The 26,182-nt window shown below is 39.3% G+C and overlaps 1 protein-coding gene across 2 annotated transcripts in view; it reads right to left on the bottom strand.

The window, feature by feature from the left end:
- Positions 1–3,280: 3,280 nt before the first annotated feature.
- Positions 3,281–26,182, bottom strand: part of STOX2 (storkhead box 2) — a 70,763-nt gene continuing 47,861 nt past the window's right edge. For both annotated transcript variants that reach the window (XM_058804033.1, XM_058804032.1), the window contains exons 3-5: positions 22,710–22,862; positions 13,525–15,790; positions 3,281–8,911 (exon numbers count right to left, since the gene is read on the bottom strand). In XM_058804033.1, coding sequence (XP_058660016.1) covers positions 8,716–8,911; positions 13,525–15,790; positions 22,710–22,862 — 2,615 coding nt within the window. In that variant the 3' untranslated portion in view covers positions 3,281–8,715. The remainder of the gene's footprint in view (positions 8,912–13,524; positions 15,791–22,709; positions 22,863–26,182) is intronic.

Here is a 26,182-nt window from a genome sequence, read left to right as displayed (position 1 = left end):
AGAGGGAAGGGGGAGACCTCACTGTGGAGGCAGGGACATCTACCATCTGCCATAACCAGCAAGTCAAATGTCGCTCTCTCCTGCCCTTGTCCCTGTCACTACCCATAATCCTAAGGCACACCTACCCCAAAGGTTTGCACTTCTGAGTCCATAAGTCTGTAGCCCTGATGGCCGCTGGCAGTCACTGCACAGTGGTACATGCTCAGTGTGTGCATGGTGGAGACCCAGGTACATGGCTCATGGGTGGGGTTTGCATTCAAACCCTTCCAGGGCACAAGCTGCCCTGTTAAGTTAATTACTTAGGTCCTCATTTTCCAAAACCCAGCTGACAGGACCCAAAAAGGCTGTAGTGCTGTGGCTCTCCTCCTGATGTGCATCCTCTGGTACAGAAGTTTCATCAGCAAGTGGTGCAGCCCATCTGTGCTGAGACTGCAACTGGAGCCACAGCACAGAGTCAGAGTGTGTGGGCACCCAGGACAGCCCTTGCTGGAGCACAGCCCTGCTTCATCTCAAGCGCCAGGTGTACCTTCTGGCTCTGCATGAGGAAAGCCCATATTTACAGGAGAGGCCCTGGCTCCTGCTTGTCCTCTCACTACTCGTACACTACTGAACACACTGGGAGCTGCTGCTTTGCAGCTTCCTGCCAGTGACCCTCTTTGGTATTTAAAAAGCAACTGGCCTAATTTTACCAGCAACAAGCACAGGGACAAGAAGGAAGAGATTGAGAGAACTCAAAACAAAAGGCTTCAGGTTTCCCTAAGCAAGCAAGCAACCAAAATATATAACTATTTCAGTGTATGCACAGCCATGTTGGTAAATTTATTTACTGTCTTTGCTTACTTTCACATAGTTGGCAGAACAGGGTTAGGTTTTATTTACTTATTAGAATGACAGAGAAGAAAAAAGATGTTAAGTAAAAGTACTTGGGATTTCCCGTTCCTTGTCCTCATTCATCACTTCTGTGACAGCTGGGCTAAAAATACTTTACTAAACATGAGGACCTATGGGCATGAAAGGAAGTTGCTTATAAATGCAAGCTCAGCCATCTCCACACAAAACAACGGGCAATTATCAAAGCACCAGCATCACTGACTGCTCAAAACCCTTTTCTCTTTAAGTACCAGCTACAGTGAACAGGAGTCAGAGCCATGGGCTCCTTCCCTGCAGTTTAGGACAGGCTAGTAAGTTGAGGCCATTTTCTTCATATCCATTCTGCAAAGCACAGCTGAATAGATTCCTTTTTTAAGCATTTACCTGAGGCCTTGCTTGATGCCCTGAGGAAGACAGATGCGACCTGGTGTTCCAGTATAGTTAGGGGTTTTGTGTCTTCTCTTTCAGCCCTCAAATCACAGAGACACAGAGATGCTGGACAGAATAGCACATAGTCTCTAAAAAAACCCCAGGAGCAGCAGACAAAAGGAGGAAGAGAACAGAAAGGACTAAAATATGGGGGTATATTTACATTCCTAAACATTTTTAAAATTATAAACTGCAACAGCATGGCCTGAAGGGAAGTGCTGACAGGAGCAATGCACCTATCCTGAAGCAGCTGACCACCTTTTCTTCTCTAAGGTCTTTCTGAGGAGCAGGGAAACTGAAAAAGGGAAAGTAATGGAGAAGTGGAAGATCAGGCTCTAAGATTAGAATGAGGTCTTGAGAGAGTAGGATGAGAAATGGGCCAGAAGAACTCTCCAGTCAAGTAATATGTAGGGAAATAAAATCCCAACCTGAAGGAAAGTAAATGTCAAAAAGAAGCAGAAGATGAGGGGATTCAATAGAAGAAGGACATTATAGAAAGTAAGTTATAAGGAAAACAACAGACTAAAGAAACAGTTGAGAGGCTGATGGAGACAAAATCTGGAGAGAAGATCTTTGAAAAAGTTATCTTACAAGGAAAGATATCTGTAGACACTGAGGGATGTAAATCTACTCAGTGCTCTCAGCAGAAAGGTGTGACCTAAGAGCAAGAGAGTACTTCTTCAGCCAAGCAGTGGCCCTAGACATTTTCAGTATGTTACAGACCATGTTTGACAAAAAAGATGTCACTTGATCAAGATCTTCAGTTTACCTGTCAGCAGAGTAAGTATAAAGAGAATTCAAGCCAGGCTTGCAAGCAAGTTTTAAAGTGCACGGTGTGGTAACTTTGGACAACAGCAGTTTCTTTCTAATTACTGATTAGGCTAATTTAGCACCTAAAATAAAAGCACACCATAAGGCGAGAAAATAAAACCAAGTGCTCTGTGAGGGGAAATAGTGCTTGCAAACTTCTCCAATAATACTAAAAAGGCCTTGCAAGTTTGAGTCTACCAAAACCCAAAATTGACTTTGCCTGTGCAAAGCACTAGTGCTGGCATAAAGCCCTAACCAAACCCTGTCTGGTTTTGGGATTTTTTTGCCCCTGTAATTCAAAAGGCACAATTTCATGAATATGAATTACAGTGGAAGCAGATGGATGAAGGGGAATGAGCTAAGACTAGGAACAGTGTGGTATAAGTATGTGCCATTAGCAGGTGACAAGCCAAAGTGCTTAAGACAGCACCTACTTTCAAGAGATGCTGCTCTGTTTCTTATCTTATAAATGTTGTAAATTCTCATAGCTGACCTTGGCAAACAGCAGTTCTCATGACACAGCTCTGGCAAATCTCCTGGACCCTAAACTTCCTCCAAACTTTCTTCCAGGTGGTGGCAGAAGGTTGGAAAATGGTACTTGCATGTTACATTGTCCACTTGGGCCTTTCCAAATAGCAGCTATCAGTTTTCTTGAAGAATGTTAAAAAAACTCCTTCCTAGAACCCTCTCTCTTGGATGCACCAGGTCCTCCTTTGGCTTATGAGGATGGAGAGGAGAGGAAATGAGGAACCTGACAGCTGTTGCCCTTGGCATCAGGAGGTCCTAATGCACTTCTCATTTCTTGGAGCTTGGGTGCATCTCAGCTGGACACTCACATTCAGTGGAGATCACACTCTCCCTGCAGTTGTCAAATTCACATCCAGTCCAAGCCAGAAAAAAGGTTATTTTCTCTCTTGCACTCTTAATGGCCCAAAGAGCTTTTATAAAGTATAGGGGAACACAGCGAGTTGTTACAGTGTTTGTTTATCTGAGATTTCTGGTTTGCTGTGCAAGGTTTCCTAAGTGAGGGAGAGAAACAGCATGTTAAATGGAAATATAAGGATACTCTCTAAAAATCACCGATGAGTGCAAAGAATCCACTTAGAACATATAACCAAATGTTATTTAATATCTTAAAAAGTAACACAATCCAAAATGGATATTTCACACAACACTACATAAACAACATGAACACAATATTACCATATGGAGGGACTTTCAAATATAGACTTACAAAAATCCCTGTCCTTTTTTTTCCTTTAAATTATTATACTAAGCATGACAAGTAATCATCATTTACAATATGGTACACTGACACAATAAAAACCATGTTACAAATGTGCTGTTATAAATCAGTAACGTTAGGGAAGACATTTCATGAACTGCAATTATTTCATATGAAATACTATACAATATAAACAGAACATCCATCTTGGATGACCTTTACAGCAACCAGAGACCAAGTAATTTTTTAATTTTTTTTTTCAGTGCAAACACATTTATACAAGGCAGTCTTGGCTGCAAAACTCCCTTCTAACATACAGTAAGTCCCACTTGCATTTATTAACTCATTTAAACCTAATGCAACAGCCACATTCAGTCACTCACAGAAAATTACCTGCAGAATTATGATCCCTTTAAACTTAAAATCTCCTCCACACATAAAAGTAACATCTGTGCCAATTACTCCAAGGGCCCTTTCATACATCTGGGTGGGTATCCTTTGGGTGGCTCTAAGTGAGGGCAGTGCACCACGTGGAGAATCACCCTCGCAAGGTGGGGCACGCTGGCAGCTGGCCTGGATCCCGGCTGGGTGGCTGTGCATTCCAGCAAGGATTCAGCCCAGGCTGCCCTGCCAAAGCCAGGTGCATTCCAGCAAGGATTCAGCCCAGGCTGCCCTGCCAAAACCAGGTGCGTGGCCCTCTGCTCAGTCTCTGCCTTTAGTGTCTCGGGGCGGGGGGAGGAACACGGAAACCCTCAGCTCAGAACTGAGCTTCAATGGAGTTAACGACCCATTCCCATCTCTCAGATCCTCAGAGATCAGGGGAGTTATGCCAGATTCACACTCGCATAACTGGAACCAATGTTTAGAGCGCCACTATAAAAGACATGTGATAGTCCCGTTTTCTTCTAGCACCAGCTTGGCTTTTGGTGGGTCCGCTGCATGTGTCGCATGCAGTAATGATGTACTTTACTTATGCTGGGGGGAACATTTTAGATATATAGCCTTTTTTTTAAAGAATTTTGTAAAAAATAGAACTTTTCTCTCTAATACTGTACAGTTTTCTTCAGAAGAGCAAAGAGAATTGTAAACTGTGGGTATGACACCAGATTAGGAGTGCTATTTGCTTTCTCAGCACAACAATTTGAACAAGTGTTTGGGAAAAGCACTAGAAAATGTATTTGAAAAACAAATTTTTAATTAACATGACTGTTTCTAAAACCACTGCTGCCAGTACTCATATGACTGCAAAATTGTTTTTGGAACTGCTAATCCAAGAGTGTCTACAGGGCTGTAAATAGTTTCTTGCTTAAACAAACTGAATGCGTCAAAAGAATAATTTCAGAATATAAACATTAAACACTTTGGTTAACTTACTTCAGTAACTTTAAAAAAGCAACTGGTTAATAAATTAGTCTGCAGACTCTTAGCCTTTGCTTTTTCCAATGGGCCGACAAAAAGTAGGGTCAGTGAACTCTGCCTACCTCACAGGCAAGTGCTTCGAGACCCTCAGGCAAAAAGGTGTGATTTAAGTGCAAAGTATTATCTGTGTTCATGATGGCCTCTGAATACTGGTTTGCTTATTCTCTTTCCTAACAATTACTACTGCTGGCAAGCACTTCGGCCACAGTTTTCATTAAAATATTTGTTTTCCAATACATTTTTATTTTTAAAGTTGAGTTAATGTTGTTTCACATATAACAGTCATTTTACAGTGGTGCTGGGAGTCAAATGGCTAATGGTTTCTTCTAAATTTTAACTGAAATAGTTAAAATGGCAAAATTAGCTCAACTGATGATTGTTTATTAATCTGCATCAGGATAATGGTACTGGGTTTGCTGAAAGGTGTTTATAAATCGGGATTTGTATACAATGTGATCTGCTTAGGTTCAACTGCCACTTTCTTCCTTTGGTTTTTGGAAAAATCTTTCTTTCTTCCCTCTTGAAAGGTGGCTTGTTGCAGCTGGCTACTTTTCAAAAGCCAGCTTAATTTCTCTTGGAAACTTGCCCATGTTCTTTGAACAATAGGCACATACCTCGAGTAGGGACCCTAATACTGCTCCCAGCAACGTCAGTGAAAGGCTGTTGGTAATTTCTATAGGAACAAATGTTTTAGATGCACACAATCTAGAGACCAGAGTGCACATCATTAAAGGAAGAGTTGTTTTAACACCCTTGCCAGTTCAGAGAAACCATGACGTACTAATGTTGACAAAGATGGAGGCAGAACAGGGCCCCAAGTATCTGAAGGCTGCCAAGAAAATACCCAGAGTGTCTTCTGTTAAACCCCAAACTGTCAATCATATTTCACAGACTGTAGATGTTTCTAATTTGCTAAATTACAAATACATTTTCAAGTTCTACCAGGCAGAAATTTTAGCAGTAACTGGGGGAGAGGATGGAAGGTTTCAGCCTCCCTTTCACTTTTATCCCAATTATGCAGCCTTGTCAAAGTCTTAAGTGACTCATCTGAAAGCCATCTTTTTAACATTGTAGAAGGAAATTGTGGCAATGGAAACATGATGACTTCATATGCAAGCTTTGACACACAAGAGAACGCCATGACCTAATGCTTCAAAGTTTCTAATCTTGCTTTGTACAATACACTTTTCATGTTGCTGCATTTCATCAAATTCATGGAGGTAGTTATATGTGTAAAAAAAATTACCATAAAAGTAACATGTTGTATTATAATAATACATATTAAGTGTGCAAAATGCCGACAGATTTGTGTTGACCCTTTACAGTTGAACACAACACAGATTCAACCTAATCTAACTCTGTAAACCTTTAAATTGATACATTAGAATGATAGATAAGCAACCACATAATACAAGGCTATGATTTCATCAAAGGATTAGGGTGACATAAAGCACTCAAGCTCCACTCTCGTGGTTTTGTTACCAGAACCTCAAGATGGAATTTTCTTATTTTCCATAGTTGATTTTAAAAGGAAAAAAGAAAATCAAGATTAGAACGTTTCTATTTGAAACTTCTGTTTACATTCCATATTCCAAGAGTCACATTAATATTGGTACAATGCCATGTCAACATTAATATGACATTTATGTTGTCTGCTGGTCTCTGGGAACGTTAGGAAATAACATACTATACAGTTTATAGGTATGTACTATCACATTTTGTTGGAATTATGCCTTCTGTACAACCAGCTGCCTGTACAAATTCTGATTAGCTTATGACAAACAATTATTTCTCTAAAGGTGACACCTGTTTCTGCTCTTCACATTTTAATACTGCCATTAGTACTTTAGATGATCACTGTAAATTTTTTTACCATTTCAACATTTCTATTTACTGAATTGATACATACTACTGATGTCAGAGCTCATCTCAGAAACAAAATCACAGTCAGCCACTGCATAGTATATGACAATTCCCCACAAGAACTCTGACTCTACAGTTCGCATGGAATAAGTACGGCTGGAGTTACATATCGAATAAGAAGATGCATCATGCAAAGCATTATATGGTAATTAGAGCACATCTTGGAAGGTATGATAAGGCAGAAGGCTAAAGGCCAAGTGACTTTGATAACCAACCAAAAGCACAATAATTTCCTTTGTGTGCACTGAAAGGTCTTATTGCTCCTATGAAATGGAAATTATACACTGAAATCAATGAAAACAGACCTGTGCATTGGCTGTGTATTCTTGACAGAACTGATTGTGTCCAGAGTTAGAAAGCTGTTTCATAAGTAAATGATCAATATCCCATGGTGTAACATAAGGCTGAATTGTCAGTAAAGACTTCCGATCACAATAGAGAACATAAGTGAAGCTCAAATGACTTTGTATACAGAGTAATAAATGTCACCAGAACCTGATGAAAATACTGGGTTTTCATATGTACAGCTGGGTTTCATATCTGTGTACTACAAGAGCTAGACAGGGTAAATGTCCCTTTTCTATGGAACAATTTGGGCTGTTGCACATTTTAGTATCTTTGTTATTATTCCACCAATTCGTCTGTTCTGATAAAAAAAGTCAGTTTGTTGCACTACCAGGTTGCATTAGCAGAATGTGACCCTATACCTAAAATTACTCTTGGAGTTTAACTATCTGTAGAATTTACTCTGCAGTAATTAGCATAGTACTAATTACATTGGAGTAACAGTTTAGGGAGAGCAATTAGGATGTACTGTGCCTGCAGGACTCAGATTTCTACTGCAAACCAAGTGGACACATTGAATTTCTAGAAACCAGACATGTCCATAAAATGGTAAATTGCAAATAACATCCACTGAATAAAAAGGCCAGAAGTTTATAATTCTCTAAATTTTGTTCTCTGATAATCATTACACTGTATGCTATTTTAATAGCCTAATTTAGGCACTCTATTTAATAAGCTACATAAAATAGATTTATGTCCTTCCACTAGAAAGAAATCAATTCTTCAGGCCATACTTGTCATTTATATCATAAAGGATATTTTTGTCCCAAGAAATTAGTTATCCTGATTTCTATATTAATGGCAAGTTGCAATACCAGAAGTGACACAAGAATTAGATTATCTTTTTAAAATAAGTGAATTATACTGAAGACATTTAATATATTTCGTGTCACTCCACATTGTGGCTCCATGACAGTTACATCTTTCCCTTCCCTCCCCACTCCCCCCACTCTGCAAAGGCCCACCTCCTCACAGGTGACTATGGAAGGTCAAGTAGCAGGTCTCATTTAGTAAACATCTCCCGTATTTTTGAAACAAAAGGAGGAGCTGCCTCCCTTCCCACCCTCCATACCTTGAAAAAAAGCAAATCAAAACAAACCCCAAACCTCCTTTTACTCGCTTAACTAGGTATTTGTAAAATTGTGTCACAAAAATGCACAGTGAAAATGACCGATTAGTATTAATAATTCACATATAGAGCTGAGGTCATGACTTGTCATGTTTGGCATTGTTTTTCCTCATGGTGATCCTGGCTGGTTACTTTCAGCAGTGGCTCAGTTTTTGAAGAAAAAAATGATGAACTCTGCAGCAGAGTTTAGCCTCTGACCAGGGGCATCACACATCTGTGGCATTTTTTAAATGAAGTTGGCAACTGCATGGACATTGAAAATGCAGATTACACTTACAGTGTCTAGACTTTCATATATGTGCTCAGTTACAATTAAGTGAAGCAAAAAGTGTACATATTATCCCTACTGCTATTCTGTTGCTACAGAGCCGCAAATGTGAAAAGCAATACCTTGAAATAAAGACTTCTTTGTTGCCCCTAGTCTACATAGCAGCACAGTTTAAGTGAACACTAAAACTGTGGTTGAGATGCTTGCTTTATTTTTCCCCAAAGATGTAAACATCAGTCCCAGTGTGGTAAACTTTGCTGTATAGGATGAGACAGACGATCTGAGGCAGGCTGACTATCAGACACTAGTGACAGAAGCTTGCAGGCAGTTACCAGGTTTCTGCAGTTTCTCAGCCTCGCTCGTGGGCGGGTCTGCAGTGGCTCGGAAGCTGAACGTGGGGCCTGCGCCGCCGTGTGCAGGGCTCAGAGCGGGGTTCTGGCGTCTGTTGCTTTCAACAATACTTGAAGTGTTGGATGCCAGGCTCTCACGAGTACTGGAACGGAAAAGAAATATATATACACACTCATATATGACATGCATATATACCTATGGACCAGACAGGAAAGGAGAACAGGGTTTTATAATGGGTTTCCTGTGTTTGTATGTAATGTCACATCAATGAAACGTCTCATTTTGACAGTACACACATGTTACTCCCAAAATGTGTCCCAGAGGTGCTCAGCAATCATCATACCATAACACAGGTATAGCACTAAGCACAGCTCAAACTGTCACACAGACCATAAGCTGAACCAGTATCAAGCATCTGGATTTTTCACTCAAGGAAATAGCTTCCATCTTGCACTTGGAATTTACTAGTTTTTTTTCCTAGCTGATGTAGTTTTGCACAAAGTAGCTTCATCAAATCAATTCTGTGACTAGGCAGAGTTAGGACAGCAATCATATAACACAGTATCTTCTGTTGTCTCCTCTTCTACCTATGTTTTTGTACACAAAATATTAAATAAAAGTTTTACCTTACATTAAACCCAATGCTTCTAAACCCAACACTGTAATTTTGCTTTGCAGCTGAGATCATCACAACTTAACAAGACAATGAGAAATCTTAACTGCCAGACTGTGATCTTGCCTTGGACAACAACTACTGCTGCAATTTCATTCACAAAATGGACAATGTTCCTTCAGTTCTAACATATAATTTAACCACAAGAGTGACAGAACACTTAGCACTTTTAAAGATTAGGCCTTTTAATGATACGTCTAATTATGAATGCAGAGAAGCTTGTATTTTAGTCTACAGCTTTTACAAAGCTCAGCTATGACATGCTAAGGGTACTTTTATCAGTACTACTGCTTCTGCTGTCTTTACACTAATAAATAACTTTTGCTCTCTAAATAATGTGTGCCTGTTCAGGAACAGATTTGCTTTCAAACATCCATGTGGCCCCCTGGTCATGTATCCTTCACTGTACCCCTACTTCTTTGTAAAATGACATCACCACTTGCTATGGAGATGTTCATAGAATAGATTTAGAGGACTGAATGCAGTTACTAAACAAGCACTAGAAACGAGGATACTAATAACAAAAGTTTCATTGTCAGTTTAAAGTCAACCTAAATTTACCTGCTACTGAAAGGGGTAGTAGCTCTTGCCTGCCTTGCGTGGACCTGACCCTGCCACATGTTTCTGCTGCTTCCCTGACTAAGCCTTGCAGGCAGCCAGACAAATCAGGGACCACTCTCAGTGAAATACTAGCCCTAAGAAAAAATAAAAAAATAGTCCTAGCATCAAGGGAAGAGTAGGAATGCACAGCTTTAAATGTGGCAGGGGAGTGCATGGCATAAGGGAAGTGAAACACTGTTCCTAGTCATCAGGACAGATTTAAATAATCTTAAACTGACTGAGTCTGGAAAATCAATGAGGCTTTTAGGAGAACTCTCATAGATCTTTTAAACTGGTCAAAATGGATGGTACTGATATTCTTCTGTCAATGATTGTTTTATATTCCACAGTTCCAAAGAGCTATGGTGGGTGACACACAGAGTAAATGATTCCTGTGAGCTGCAATGATGTATGGTGCACTTCTCTTACTCATTTTTTAATTCCTCTCCCTCTGCTTTGTAATGAAAATAGATGCAAATCTTAGTTTTCAGAGATGATTTAGTATTGTATCATTCTTTTTGGGACAACCAATTCCAGATCTTCAGACATGCTCAACTCTGATATTACAAAGTGACCATTACAACATGTATACACAAAAACTGCATTGAAAATTTTCCATGCAGAGTAATGTCAAAATTAGCTTTCTTTAGGTGACAAAGGAGCAACAGTATTACATAAGCCCTAAAAATAAAGGAATAAAATTAATAGTGACAGCTAACATTTCCTATATATAACTTGCATAAAAGCAATGCATGAAAAATTGTGAGGTTTTTCTTCCCAATGATGATTAATATCTTCACACATTTTGCACACACATACTTTGGAAGTCAAATGACCATTGCAAATCTCTTTAACTGCAGCCATTTCATTCTGATTTTTTTTACTGTCCTTTTTTCAATTTATCAGACTTTATTTTTTCTTTTAGAGTACGAAATTCGTAATTTTGATTCCCCAAACAATGTTGTATACTTCAGTTTGAATGATAAGATACCACCCCACCTCAGGAAGCAGAGTTACATAACCAGTGGAAGCTAGAAGAATATACTTGAGGAACATCACTATATGCACAACCTGTTCTTATATTCTTCCCAAGGCATCTTCTGAAGGACACTGTCACACCTAGCTGAATCTTACCAGATGGATGCTGGATGCTACTTTGTATTTCCTGGAAAAGAGCTGTGGAGTACATTTTTTATTATAAGGTAGGATAATAAGAACAACATGGTACTTTTAGCCAAAGGGCTGAACTCACCCTCAGTTCAATTTAGTTTTGGAGACTTATGTGAAGAAGTGACCCAAACTCAGCAAAATCCCCAAATTTAATTATTTTCATGCAAAGCTTATCAAAAAGCTTTGAAATATCCTAACTATATGCCAGTCTCCCAAAACAAAATACCCTATAGAATGTTTTGGCTTGTTTTTTTTTTTTTTAAGCTTACTTTATGTGACCTTGCCAAAAAATGGTATTTGTTAATAATTAAACAATTAAAATTTTTAATAAAAAATTTTCAAAAAAGGATGTGTGGAACACAAATGTAATTGAAAGTTGCTCATCTGTTTCCTTTATGATTTAAACAAGGTGGTATAGCAGCACTAAATCCAGTATGTTCACCACATCCTGTTCTCTTGCTAGCCAAGTTTAACATAAACAGAAATTTTAGCTTTTGTGTAAATAATTAGGGAAGAAAATGTCTACCATTGCATTAATCAGAAACACAAGTTTGATATAAAGCTAGCGTACAAAACAGTAGTCCAAGAACTGATTTTTCATCCAGCTGACACCCTGTCCTGGAGGGGACTCTCATACTCTGGAGTGAGACAGGCTGAGCAAGAAGCACACACCACAACATACTCCCCCACAAAAACTGACTGCAAGTACAGCACTTCAACTACTGGAAGACATCACATTTAAAGAAGAAAAGTGCAAACAGTTTCACACAACAGTTCTATGTGAGAAAGATGTCAGGCATCTGCAGAACTATCAATAACATAAATTCAAAGCCTTCTCAAGCTTCTTTTTTAGAGCAGACTCAGTGTTAATGGTATGATTTACTCAATTTTTCAGGATTTTTGCTCAGGAAAAAATATTCATTCATTAGAATCTCACTCTAGTTTGATACATCACTGCAAGCTGCATCAGGCTCTCTAATTTCTCTCGTCATTAACATAAGAGGAAGTAACCATCAAATTCAGAGGAATTTCTTCCAGAGTGACAGGACTTCGACTGAAATTGAAATTTAGTCCTGTGTATGAACAGGACATCCTTCACATGCCTGAGAGCCTTTGCTATTGATGTAAAAAATATACATACTTCTGAGGAACAAGAACACCATTTATAGGGGAAAATAAAAAAAAGTGACCAAAAACCAAACCAAGGAAAAAAAAACAAAAAAAAACAACAACCCACAAAAAACCCACCAAAAAAAAAAAAAAACCCACAACCCCCCCCCCCTTTTTTTTTCACATAGTATAAAATCAGTCTTGGAGGTTTTATTTTTAAACACAGGCAATAAATAATTTAAGCTTAAGTAATCCACTCTAAGAGAACTACTACTGTACATTATTTCTGTGTTCTCAGAGTCATTGTTCTGAACTCTGATGAGTTGCTATGCAGGCCAAACAAAGCAGGTCATGCTCCATTCCATCAAGGACTGCCAAAGGTCAGACAGACAAGGAAGAAGGCTAGCATAAAGGATTCTTGAACCTGGAAATGAACTTTTGAAATCTCCAGGGCAGGGAATTCACCAACAATTCTCTCCTCCCTACATTTCTAAGACTTCTAGCACACTGAGACTTCCATGATGCCTGAAATCCCTGGAACAGTAATTACTAAGCAGCACCACCACATGCAAACATCTGGACTCTCTTCCCAAGTATCTTAGACAAGGCACCTCTCTCTCAGCAGTGCTAAGTCACATCTCAAATATCAAGTTCAAGTATCCTGAGCACTTTTAATTTGTAGAGGGAGTGGCTATTCCAGTTTCACCAGCTTGAAATTGTGACTAGATACACTTTAATAACTTTTGAAGAAAACAAACAAGGAAGCCCAAACACAAAACAACATAATTTGTTTTTCTTTTTGGCTGAGCCAAAGATTATGCCACCTGGTCATGCCTAGTCTTTCCATTAGTCTTGTTGATGGTGCCTTAGAGGGAAAGGGAAGAGTATGCAGGAGCTCATCCCTTTTATTCTAAAAGCAAACACAAGTTTAATATAGAAAAAGAAGGATACAGGGAGGTTTTCTGCAAACAGAAAATGAACTAATACAGAGTCAATGCTGCCAGTGGTCACTGGTTTCTTACTGTATGGTGGGAAACCCATATATCTGAATAGAGGATTCCAGAGCTATAGAAAAAACACTGTCTGAAAATGTGTGAAATTTTTAAATACAGCCCTACATTCTGTCACCAATATCACACACCCATAAAACCATAAATGGAACTTGCTAGTCTGTAAAGCTGCAATGAATGTGACAGTCCTACCGTGGAGAGTTGAACCCGCTGTCCACAGTAATGCTGCTGCTGTCCATGCTGTCCAGGCGGGCTGAGTGAGTGGCTCTCTGGTTGTTGCTATTTTCTGTTTCCTTCGGGGTGAGAAGAGTAAGATTCTTCTCAAACTTTCGCTGCAGATCCCTTTCCTTTTCTCTCTCTAGGAGCCATTGCATGGTACCAACATCATCCCTGTTCTTTTCTTCCTCAGCATTTTTGTTGGTTCCTTCCTCTGAGTCATCATCATCAGATACGTTGTAGTAGTCAAAGGAGGCCTCCTGGTTCCCGGCTGTCTCCTGCTGTCTCTGAGAAACAGGCATGACTTGTGTGACTGAGGTTACCATCGCTTGTTCAAGTTTCTCACATCTGACAGGCAATGTGTCAGAGGGGGTCTTTTGATGGGGCTTTAGCAGAGGCGTGTTAGACTTATGATAACTATTCACAGAGAGAGTGTTGTGCAGAGGCTTAAAGAGTGTATCCTTGCTAAATATTTCTTTCCTTTTATCAAGGCTGCTTGATTCAGTGCTATGATGCTGAACCAGCCGCCCGTTAGCAATCACCTCTGCAGTTTGGCCAGCAATCACTGAACCACTGCTTGGGCCCTTTGGGGACTCCTCCTTGTGCACCCCAGGCTCCCTAGCAATATGTTGAGACTGTCTTTCTGTGGGAGTCATTTTTTTTAGCCCATCAGTCCCTGTTAGTGTATCATGATCCTCTTTATTCTTTCCCAGTAGTGATGGAGCGGTAAGCACAGTCTCACTGGATGTGTTGCACTGAAAATAGTCATCAACTGCAGATTTTGTTGTGCAGGAGTTGAGCTCACTATATGATGGCAAATTCTCTGTAGGCTTGCCTTGTTCCAATAGGCTACAAGAACTGGGGGTTTCTGCACTGCCCCCGGCTATTTCAGGGATGCAAGTCTCTTTGTAGCTTGCGGATGAAATCAGAGCCCTTTGATGACTGAGCGACTGAGATGGCCTTAAGGTACTATCATCAATGTAGGTTTGGCTAGTTGTTTGGTCATCTGGGCTACAGCCTTCACCTATATCTTCAGGTGTGCCTAAAGTAGCTGAGCCCAGAGGTCCCTTGGAGTTATCCATGGATCTAGACCTTTCTTTAGCCTTACTGGACCGCTCATTCCTTGATCGTCTATCCTGCGTATGGCTGTGGCTCCGATGGACCTTGGAGTGGGAGCTTCCCCTGGAAGGTTCAGGGAAAGGCATTTCAGTTCTTCTTTTGGCCAGTTCACCAGACACATCCCACTCTGGTGTCATGGGAAAGTGAGATTCAATCATGTTAGGATTGCTGTGCATTATATAATTATCTCCCTTGTGTTCTATTATAAAACACCCTTCCCGTGGGGATCGAGTCAAGGGATCATAGAACTCATACTCCCTTTCAGCAGGTATATCCAAATGAGAGCCATCTGATGGGTCTCCTTTGGACACCCGGGTCTTGCTGTGCGACCTCGATTTCCCATGAGACTTTCTATGATTCCTGCTCTTTTTACTTCGTCCACTGTGGTGAGCTGAAGACCCTGCTTTGCTTCGTTGAGCTTTTTCTTCTTCAAGTTTCTTCATTAGTGCAGTGTGTCTCATGACATTTTCCACAGTCAAGTCTGGGTTAATGCGCCTAATAATCTCCATTTCTACCTCTCTAGGTATAGTGGTAGGGGTGTCCTCGTCCCTCAGCGGCCACTCCTCTGGAGGAAACTGGGCAGAGAAATTTGCCAACTGTTTGGTCTTATCCTTCTTAAAACTTAATCGGAATAATTTGAGTCCAAATTTCTTAGACTGCTTTTCTACATCCTTAGGCTTTGTGAGTGTCTCTGATTTATATGAAAAATTGACAGTACTTTTACTTTTCTCAGTAGGTGGGACCTGACATAATGAAGGAGGACAGTATGAGTCTTTACAGTCTTTTGCTGATTTCCTCTGTAGGGTGGATGCATGCATGCTGTGCATGTCTTCTCTGCAACAATGGCAGGAGTCGCAGTGGTTTTTGGGTAGTGTTCGGTCCCTGACACATCCCGAGGTGGAGGGAGTTATAGTTCCTTGTTGTGGAGAGGTACATTGAGACCTGTCAGGTATCCTCTCATCCAAATGGTACCATTTACTGTTAGTTCTTATGAGAGATGGCGTTATAAAGTAAGTCTGTGGGGTTACAATGAAATAACCATCTGGAGTTGGGTATATTTTCCTCTCCCGTACAAGCATGTTCAAAGTATGTCGAAGGATTTCTGGACTGGGTGTTGGAACTCCTAGAAATAACAGTAAACACATATCAGGAAGTGCATAAAACTGTGTAGGACTCTCTAGTTTCCCCCTTCCCAGCAAAAAGCTAGTTTTCCCAATGTGCAAGCCGAATATGCTGAACAAACATAAAGCGTTTTGTTAGGTATTCTCTTCTCTGTTTATTTTTCCACTTATCTCCTACACTTCAGACCTATCAATTATTAATTAAATAGTAGGCCATTAATAAAGAGCTAAAAGAAAACCCCAAGAGAACTTCTGCACTTTCAATGTGCAGGTGATCTTCAGCTAAGAGATGGAATCACTGAAAACCAGAATGTCAAGGGAAATATTCTACTTTTATTCTTCTTCCAACAAAGCATTTATATCCAAATTCACAAGAACTATTCTTATAACACCTTGTCACATATAAGGCAGTAGGTATTTGTTACTTTGGATGACTAAGCTGCTTTTCCCACAGAATACTACACCGAAAAAAAAACCCCAGTTCCTTAAACTGTCCCTTTATCACCAACCTGATTTAACTGATTTGCTCTCCCATTAAAATATGTTTCAACCATATCAACTGCTTCAAAACAGAGACATTCTGAATGATCCCATTCATCTTACCCAGAAAGTCTTTTCCATCAGGCTGGAAATTACAGATTTAGCTCCCAAAAATTTGCTTCTCAGAGTTCCTTGTCTTTCAGGTGAGATGTGTGGGACACTATCTAAGTGCATGTATTGCATACCAAGAGAGGGACGAGTATGACTACCCCACATCAATGGCATATGATACACTTGGCACTGTGAGCCACATCCTTCCCATTACCAGTGCACCTGCTGGATTCAGTGGTGCTGACCAAGTCTTCAATACTTCATTAGATAAAACACTAAGTTGCATGTTGTGTATAGGGGTAAGTTCTATCTAGAGCTAAGGAAAAAAGAACTTTAGTTCACAAACTAGTTTTAAAAAGTTTGTTTATGCTGAATAAAAAATTAAAATACTTCCATGTTATAAGTGGAAAAAGCTATCTTCAATCAATACATTTTGTTTAACTAAAAAGCATTTTAATTCTGAGTACTAGTCTGGTTTACATTTTTAGAACTAAGGACTTTTTTTTCAAACATTTGGATGCTCTATTTTGAACAGAAAAAGTTGAAATTATTTATTCAGGGTCTTAGTTTTAAACAAAAGTAATTTAGGAAAAAAAAAAAGAATCAAAGAGCAACTTAGTTTGGAAGAGAACTCATGAATTAATCTGGTTAGCATCTCTACTCAAATCCTGGCAAATTTAGATGAGGCTGGTCAGGACCTTGTCAAGTCAAACTCTGTCTTGAAGAATAGTATTTCAATGCATGCAAAAACATTTCAGTGAAGCATCTGCTTTTTTACAGAAACACTTCATGGAGAAATCTCAGCTGGGGTACCTGCCCCAAACACAGCATCTCCAGGGGCACACAGAGTCCGGTCACCAACTCTTCTCCAACATGTCAAAGGCTGGAGCCTGTAAGCTCACTGATCTCCTGATGACAGCAAAACCCATTAAAAACAACAAGAAAAAGAGAATTTGGACTTATCCTGTGTCTTGCAACTGAGTTGGAGGCAACATATTCTTACGTCTGACTCTGAGTGTTGTTTGAACTTAGAGACATGACCATACTACTCATATCCATAACTAAAATTTTAAAATGGAACACAAAGGGTTAGGAACAACACGGACATGAGTGAAAGCAGTTACAGCACAAAAGGCACCAGGAAGAAGTACACAGGGACATGTGCTGGTTTTGACTGGGATAGAGTTAATACAGCTCATCCACCATCCACAGGGCTGAAATATTTGGGCCACTGTGGACACAGGAAGTGAGAGGCCAAGATACCATATCATTTGAGAGCACAAATGAGAATGAACATTAGAAAAAAAATATGGAGAATCAGGAGCTTGCATTTTCTTCCTTTTTCATGCAGGTGTCCACAATTTCTGTAATAATCTGAGTGAAAGTAACAAAGATCCCCAGAACCTCTAGATGAGTTAACATGCCAGAAACAGCAACAGGTGGGAAAAGCTAAAATCCAGAGAGCTGGGGGAAAAAATCTAGCCCAGAATTCTGAATCTCTCTGAACTAAGTAGACAATATGCTGGCTTCCTGTGGATTATGAGGCAGAGCAGGCTGTCCTCTGCATGAGCTTTTGATATCACACAGGAACATGAAGAACGATTTCAATCCCTGTAACAACTCATGGTCACCTAACTCTTCATTCCTGCAGTGGAGCTGCTGTGTCTGCTTGGGCAACGCCACCCCTTTGACATTATGGTGTGCATCACAACAAGACGTGGATGACTGCAAAACTCAAGCTCATTTGTTTCTCCATCCTGTGCTGAATAGGCACTGCAGGGTCCAACCATGGTCCAGCTCAGGTGCACCTGCCCTGCAGCAGCCAACCTCTCTTCCTTCCCCTACACAAACAACCTGCCCCACCCATTGCACTCTTCAGAAGCTTACAAGTAAAGACTTCAACACATACTTAGCTTTGTGAGAAGTTTTCATCCTTATTTTACTAAAAAGACTTTTCTTAACATACTGTTTCAAAAACATCACAACACAAATAAAAGGGATGAAAGTACTTCTCCTGGGAGCTCAGAGAAAAGTTAGGGAAAAGGATTGAAATAGATGTATTGATGTTTTACAGCAATTTAGGCAAAAATGCACTGCAAATACATGGCAAAAATAATAATATGCATTTTTCACCCAGTAAACCATAAGGGCTACAATGTGTTGGGTAAGTCTCTAAACACTGGATACACAGTAATTACATTAATTGAGTAACTCCTATGAATGGAGAATGGGCAGATAAACACCAAGGAAAAAAAAATCAGCATGCCTGGCAGTCAATGATGCTGTAAAGTTAATTGTGTCAGCCTTCTCTCTGGAGTTGAAGCCTATCACTTTTATCACTCCCAGCATACAGTCCATGCTGTGGTTCACTAAGCCAGCGGGGATGACAGCAGATGCAGATCTTGGAAGCTCAGCACTGTCAACTAAGGGTAGCTATGGGTTTTATGCCAAGCTCTTTTAGGTACTTACAAAAGCAGAAACAGACCCAAACTCAGCTTCGGCTTTCCTGCATGCAGACAGGAGCAATGACATTAAAAAAGGAATAATGGGATCCAGAGTGAATATAGATTTCTTGGCTTTCTCAAGACTTTCCTCTTTAAAGCAATCTGCCCCCCCCGCACTCAAAGGTCTCCTTATGGTCTCCCTTCCTCCATTAAATAGGAACAAGGGAAAAAACCCCAGTGACTTACAGATTCCAGCCCATAAAATATTGCATGACAGCAGTGGTGTTATTTAAGATTATGTAGTGGTTTAATAATTCAAAAGCAGAAACTGTCTGGACACTGAATCATCAGACATGTACATTTTCTGTATCTCAAGAGAGTCTACTATGCCATCCACTGAGCTTCCAGACAGAAGATTATGTCTTGTTTGCTGCTCACAAAGAACACTGACCTAGAGTGAACTCAGTTAACGTAAGACACTTCTTTTAAGTGCTACACATATAATTCATATATTTAAAGAGTGAAGTTATAAAGGTGATTGTCAGAGGAATTTGCCAGCTTTCAGAAAACTGCTTGCTTCAAAAGTAACCTAGGCCAATACACACGTATTTTCTACACTGAAATTTTGAAGGTCTTAAAATTATTTAAACGTGTATGTACACAGAACTGGTGAGGAAAAAAAAAAGAAGACAAATATCCTTATTAAAGGCAGCACAGACTAAGGTTTGATGTTGTCTTTGTCCAGGTTCATACAGATAAGAGGGTCTGGTTGCCAAACACAGAACAGGGGTTACATTCTTAGCTCCTTATACTGGATTTCAAAGATTTACATTTAATGTATGGGATTTAAACCATGGTCAATAAATTACAAAGCAGGGCTGTACAAACATCACATTGTTTAATTCTAAGTTAGAATAATGGAAGCATGTGCAGGAGCAGCCCTCTTGCTTTTTTGAAAACCCAACAAATAACAAAAAACACAAATAAAATGTGCATTATCAATACAAACTTTTTGAATAAAATAAATTCATGAAAAATACATCTGAAGTAGTACTTAAATGGTGTTAAATCTGCTAAAATGATTTTCTCCTGAGCTGATGCTAAGGCTTAACAAGGGATAAAAGAAATACTCTGATTGGCTCATGAAATACTAGTTAAAGATGTGGAGTAGTTGCTATGTGATGTTATAAATAATTAGCATACCTTATTTCAGATAGAGCCATGGCCCAGATTTATGCCTGCACAATGGCTCAGCAAACTAGAGGGCTAGACAGCAACTGTAAGAGCCTGCACTGAGCAAAAAGGTTTATTATTCTTAGGCACTTTTGAAAATAGCATCTGGGGTCTTAGGAAATTTATCTTCACCATGAAACGCAGTGAAGCATCTGTTCATTAAAGCACAAACAACACAGGCAGACAAGTGCTGCTACAGGAAGAGATACAGAGAGGTTACGTGATAATAACAGACACATCTACAGTGGTAATGCTCTTCTCTCCCTCAGAGCATCAGCACCTAGCTAGGAAAAATAAACTATCAGAATATGAGAGGACATATGAGAGGCTATTTTGCAATAGCCACAAAGAATACAAAGGCTCAAAAAGGTACAGATTATTTATTACAGGGATTTGGGCAGAAAAGTGAAAAGTGTCAGCACAAGAAGTTCTTTTTATTGGAAAGGAGAAAAATTTTGGATAATCCTCATACACTGAGAGAACATGTATGCTTGCTATATTAAATATGTCATGGCTGGGAGAAAAAGGCATTTCTCTAGTGAAGGGGAAAAATTGGTCAACAAAGGGTGAATTTTTTTTCTTCAAATAACTTTATCTACATTTTGGGAAGTGAGGCCCTCCCCTTTTTTTTTCTTTTTTTTTTTTTTTAATCTCAGACTTGAGAAATTCACATGTTAATGGCTAGTGGAAAAAAAAAAAAGGCAGCAAGAGACTATGTGCTAACTTGCCTCAGGCTTTGTCTGAGCAATGTCTACAAAATAATCCAGCCAGCTGAATTATTTTTCATGTTTGGCTCTGTCTAACAAGAATAGCACAACACACCAAGTGAACTGATAATCATGCTCCCAGGAAACTCAAGGCATGTCACCAATAAATTATTATTTCCACCATGCAAAAATGGTTATATAAAAATATTGATCAAATAATTGAAAAAATACTTGCAATCTATGAAATTCTTCTAGTACATAGCATACATAGAAAAGATAACTTGGGAAAAAATCATCAAAATTAATTAAGAGAATTACAATAGTGAACTTTGCCTTCTTCACATTCTAGCCCTTACAATTTTTACCACTATTTTCAAAATCAGCCTGATAAACAAAACTACAAATAGGGAGATAAAGCCAGTATTTACAAAATATGCTTGCAGTACTTTTTTCAAAGTGCAATAATTAAACGTCAGACAATTGTTTATTCCAAACATAGCACTCAATTGAGAATTATTTTTTAAATTCTCAGAACTCAGCATCACTTATAGCAAAAGACATGTAAATTGCAAGGCTTATAGTAACTCTTGCTCTAAAAGGTAAGCAAAAAAATTCCAGACATCAAAACATGGCTGTGGTCGGGCTGCCTAGATGAGACCAATGCATCAGTAGTTTTCCTACTGAGGTATTTTTAATTAGCTACTTTTTGTAACTATAAATAGGTACAATGGAGAAGTTTCTCAGCTACTTTAGAGAACTGTAAACTCAGACACAGAACAGATAAACATCTTGCCCAGGATCATACAAAGCACAAATGAAGAAGTTCTGTTCTCTTGAGCAGTAAATCTCTGCCCAGCGCCTTAGTGCCTCAATGCAAAAAGTCTCTACAAGATGCATTTTGCATGATTCACCCACTCCAGATACAGCCAGCAGAGAAGCAGCATGTTCAAGAATACATTCTTGTTACAGGATTCCCTTTTTGTGGTGTTACAGTATCTCTAATCCGAGGCAATTTCCATTTACCATTTGATAAATATCAAATGCTGACAAGAATACCTTCTGAACAGTACATTTGTGTATGTGAACACAGCAAGTGCATCTATAGCTCTCCAAAACTTTTAGTTTAGTCATGGAGAGAGATGCCTTTTTTTGTTGCTGTTTTTCAAGCAAGGGCAGTGCAGAAGCAAAAGTCAGAACTGTGTCCAGGAAGGATCTGAGAACTCTTGGAAAGCAGGCTAACACAGTCCTTTTACTTTAAATTAACCTCCCACAGAAACAGTCATATCATTGTTACTGGACTCTACTACTTGCATCAGGCCACACATTGAGAGCCTGTTCTAGGTGAAGGAAGACATGCAGATGTGTGGGAAACCTGATCTTTAGAAGGGAGGTCTCTACATGAGGTTACCTCTTCAGAGGCTGGACAATGACACTTCAGCTGGTTGAATGATGCCAACACAACCCTTATGAGTTACTGCAACCAGCTTGAAAGCCACAAGGTGAAATGAGTTTCTCTGGCTATATCACATCATGCTTTGTTCTCCATAGTTATTAAAGAAGCCCTGCACTCCTTTAGCTATGATGATAAAAAAGGTTATTTTATGAGAAAAAAATCACAAACAAGCTTATTCTGATACTGTCTGAAAAAAGAAACAAGCCAATATTTTGTTGTTTAGTACACCAAGTATTTTTTATTACTTATATGAAGTCAGGAGTTTGTTCTGCAAAATGCATTCCACTTGAATGATCTTATCAAAGAGAACTCAATTCTCTATATGTTTAAGGATAAAGAACAAGTTCCAAGATTAGAACCCTATTGTCCCTTTTACTTTTGGTTAGAATGTCAGATGAGTCAATATTGCCATCCAGAAGGTACTGAGGATTCTTTAACTGCCTTTTTACAGCCATGTGCTCATCTGACTGATGATTTATGAATGACTGGTTACCTGGGAAGCAGGTGGTTAGGTGCTCCATTAGTGCTTCTTGTGTGACTTGTTTCCGGGCAGAGTTCATTGCTGAGATGGCCAGGCAAAGGATTTCCCCAAGTGGAATAAACTGTGACTGAGTGATGGGAGACATGCTGATGGGTGATACATCACCTGTAAAAACACAAAAGATGTGCAATGAAGCATTTTGTTCAAAAATCTGCTCATAGCACAAAGAGGTAGAGATACAGCTGGTGAAAATTCAGAGATCTCTAGTTTTTGTACTGAGCTGGGTATAAAACCCTTACAATAGAGAACCATCCATCAGCTTATTTCAAAACTTAAGACATGGAGAAATTTGGAAAACGGGAGATGCACACTATGCAGACATAGCTTCTCAAAGTGTACAACTGACAGACTCAGGAAAATGGCAATAAATTAGCACTCATGGCTGCAAAACCTCCTCTTAACATCCTACTAGGTAACTGCACAAACATAACAGTTGCATATATTTCTCTGGACATAAAAGGGGAAATTTCACTGCCCTTTCAAAGTATAGATCACCCACCATTCCCATTTGATATAGTATTTTTTTATTAATAGTAACAAAGATTAAAAAAATGTTGCTAATTTAATGAATAACATTTTAACTCAGCTGATAAAACACAGAACTCTTTAGAGGCCCAAAAGCATCAAAACACCTTAAGACTGATACTCTGAATAAACCTCTCCTGGATCTACATGCCAATATATAGTTGTACAAACTATATATTTTTTAGAAGAGAAGTTTTATGGTTTCAGGATGGCCTGAAAATTGAGTTTGTCGTAACTTTTCTTATGTTGTCTTACACACTATTCATTAACCTACAGTTTAAAAAAATCATTAAAAGATCTTAAAGTTATGGGAGAAACTACAATTTGATAATACTGGCATGACTACACATATACAAGGCCATTTTAACTTGTTTTATCCAAGTACATAAATCTTTGATTCTGCTCTGTAAATCTTCCTGAAGTGGTGACAGCTCCCCAGTGATGTCAAAGAGAGGAAAGCAACAGGCTAAAATATTTTCCTTGCCAGTGAAAAAGGAATAATAAGGAGTAACAGACAGAACAAAGGGCACTTAATTATGAATCCTATTCTGCCCACAGGTCAGTAAATAACCAGGGATTAAGTTCTACCTAAATGGCTTTGAAATGTCACAAAAATCATCTTATTTCTGCTGTCACAGAGCAACACCTTGTGATCTCACCATGAATCAAATTACTAGAAATTAATTAAAATTCAAATTTTCATTCTCAGTTCAGAAGATCTAATATTTGCCCCATTAGTTCTATATTCCTATTATGTCTACTAAGCAAGAGCAGCAGCTTCCAAAATTGATTATCAAAATGCATTCACTCTGGCATTATACTCAGCACTTTGGTGGGAAAAAATTGGTGAGTAGTAAACTGCATAGCTGTCTCAGCGAGACCTATGAGCAACATTTTTCAATCACAAGCTCTACAATCTGCTCTACAGCAGTGATACACATTATCCAAGGCACAAGAATGATTTAAAACAACACATTTGTGCTATGCTATCTCCTGATTGCTTTTGCTTAATCAGGCCTGACCAGATCAATGCTGCACTCCCTTCCCAGCACAGCAGCATTCCTCCCCCTTCAACACAGCGAAGCCTAAGATCCTACTCATTCTTATCTGACCACAGAATTATGACCTTAAAATATAACATTCTCTGGACGTGTTTTTACTCAAATACACCTAAAAGTTCCTGCCCCATGCATTACAGAGAACAGCAAAGAAGATGACACACAGCTTACAGGGAAACATGAGAGATATGTTCCACATGATATGGGAGCAACACCATTTGTTCCCTCATCATTTTGGTATGGATAAAGAACATCACAGTTATTATATTGCTATTTACTAATAATTATCTCTGCTGTCAGTTTAAACTCGTTCATAGACAAATCTTTGTAATCAGCCAGACACATAAGTTTACCAACTTTGATCACCAGTCATCATACACTTTGTATAGAAGATCAGTTTCTTTAATGATTAGTTTCATGTCTAAGAAGCATCAGAATTAAGGTAAGAATTATGTAGATTTAGCTAAATAATATAAGAAACGACTGTCTTTAACCAAAGATTATGTCATGGGTATCCTTGGGAGAACTACTAAATTAAGTTCAGTGCAATGTCAGACAGATTGGCATATAGTGGCCACAGCTGATAATCTTACCAAGTTCACAGGGCACTGAAATGGGCTCTCTGGTGTCCTGGTTTTGCTGGGACAGAGTAGCTTTAAGGGCATCCAGGTAAAGGGCAGCAATTCCGTAATTGTTCTATCTGTATCATCAAAGACCTGGCAATTTCTCAAACCTAAGCAGCCTGGCAGGAGTATCCCTGTGCCTGTTCCCAGCCATGCACCCTCACTGCCACCTACACAGGTGCCAGGACAAGACAGCAGGAGGAAGACTTCTTCCTTTCCCTGGCATGGGAATGATCCATTCACAGCTAACCACAATGATACGTAGGATGTAGAGAAGGGGCCATAATACCATAACCAGCCTCCTGAAGTGGGAAAGGGACTCAAGGAGTTCTATACCCGAAGCTTTGCTCTGCAGCCTTGTAGTTGCCCACAGAGGGATGCTTGGACAACAACTCAGAAACCAGTTGCTCTGCTCATGTCCAGGAGTAGCCCATCCCTCTGCCATGACTGCCAAGAACCTGCATAAATCCACCTCTGAGATCACTTCCAGCTGGGACTTGTTAACTTAAAACTGGCTAAGTACAAGCTAAGAAATAATAAAATTTACCTGATTTTAGTAACTTCCCACAATTCTCCCTTTTAAAGTAGGCCTTCAGCAAGGAATTGCTTTCTAGGTTAGTGAGCAGAAAACACTCACTGACCCCCTGCCAGGAGGGCTCTTGTCACCAGGAACAAGCGAGGGATTTCACTGAAATACTAACTATAGTTCACATAATTCCTCAATATGAAACATTCAGTAGTGGCTCCTCAATGTTAACACAATTTCTAGCACAGCATGTTATAGTTTGTATACCAGGGTAATGCACACCCTGCTTGCAAATATTTGGAAGCTTAACAACCATTTAATTAACGACAAAGATTACTATAATTGCCCATTAAATTTTAACTTAAATGGCTCTAAATGAAATAGAGATGTTTAAAAAATATTGGTTTACGTGAGGGCCTTTCTGGTTTGTAAAGGAATACCGTGAGTTAAGCCTTATTCCTTTCCACTGAGTGCTCCTCAACCTTCTTCATTATGGCAAGGAAACTTGTTTCAGCTCTGTTGTGATAGAATGATCTCCACAGCTTGTTGTTCATAACTGTCTCCTAGAGATAGTTACTAGCTCTTGTTTCAAAAGGCTAGCACAGATTTTGAGCAGACCTAGTGACAGAAAGCCAAACTCCCCTCACTCAGGGAAGCTCTAATTTGCCAGATTTTATCTTGACTGTCCCGTGG

This window comes from Ammospiza caudacuta, chromosome 4 (assembly GCF_027887145.1).
Source record: "Ammospiza caudacuta isolate bAmmCau1 chromosome 4, bAmmCau1.pri, whole genome shotgun sequence".
Taxonomy (NCBI): domain Eukaryota; kingdom Metazoa; phylum Chordata; class Aves; order Passeriformes; family Passerellidae; genus Ammospiza; species Ammospiza caudacuta.
The sequence above is the reverse complement of the archived record's forward strand: the minus strand, read 5'-3'. Positions and strand labels throughout refer to the sequence as shown.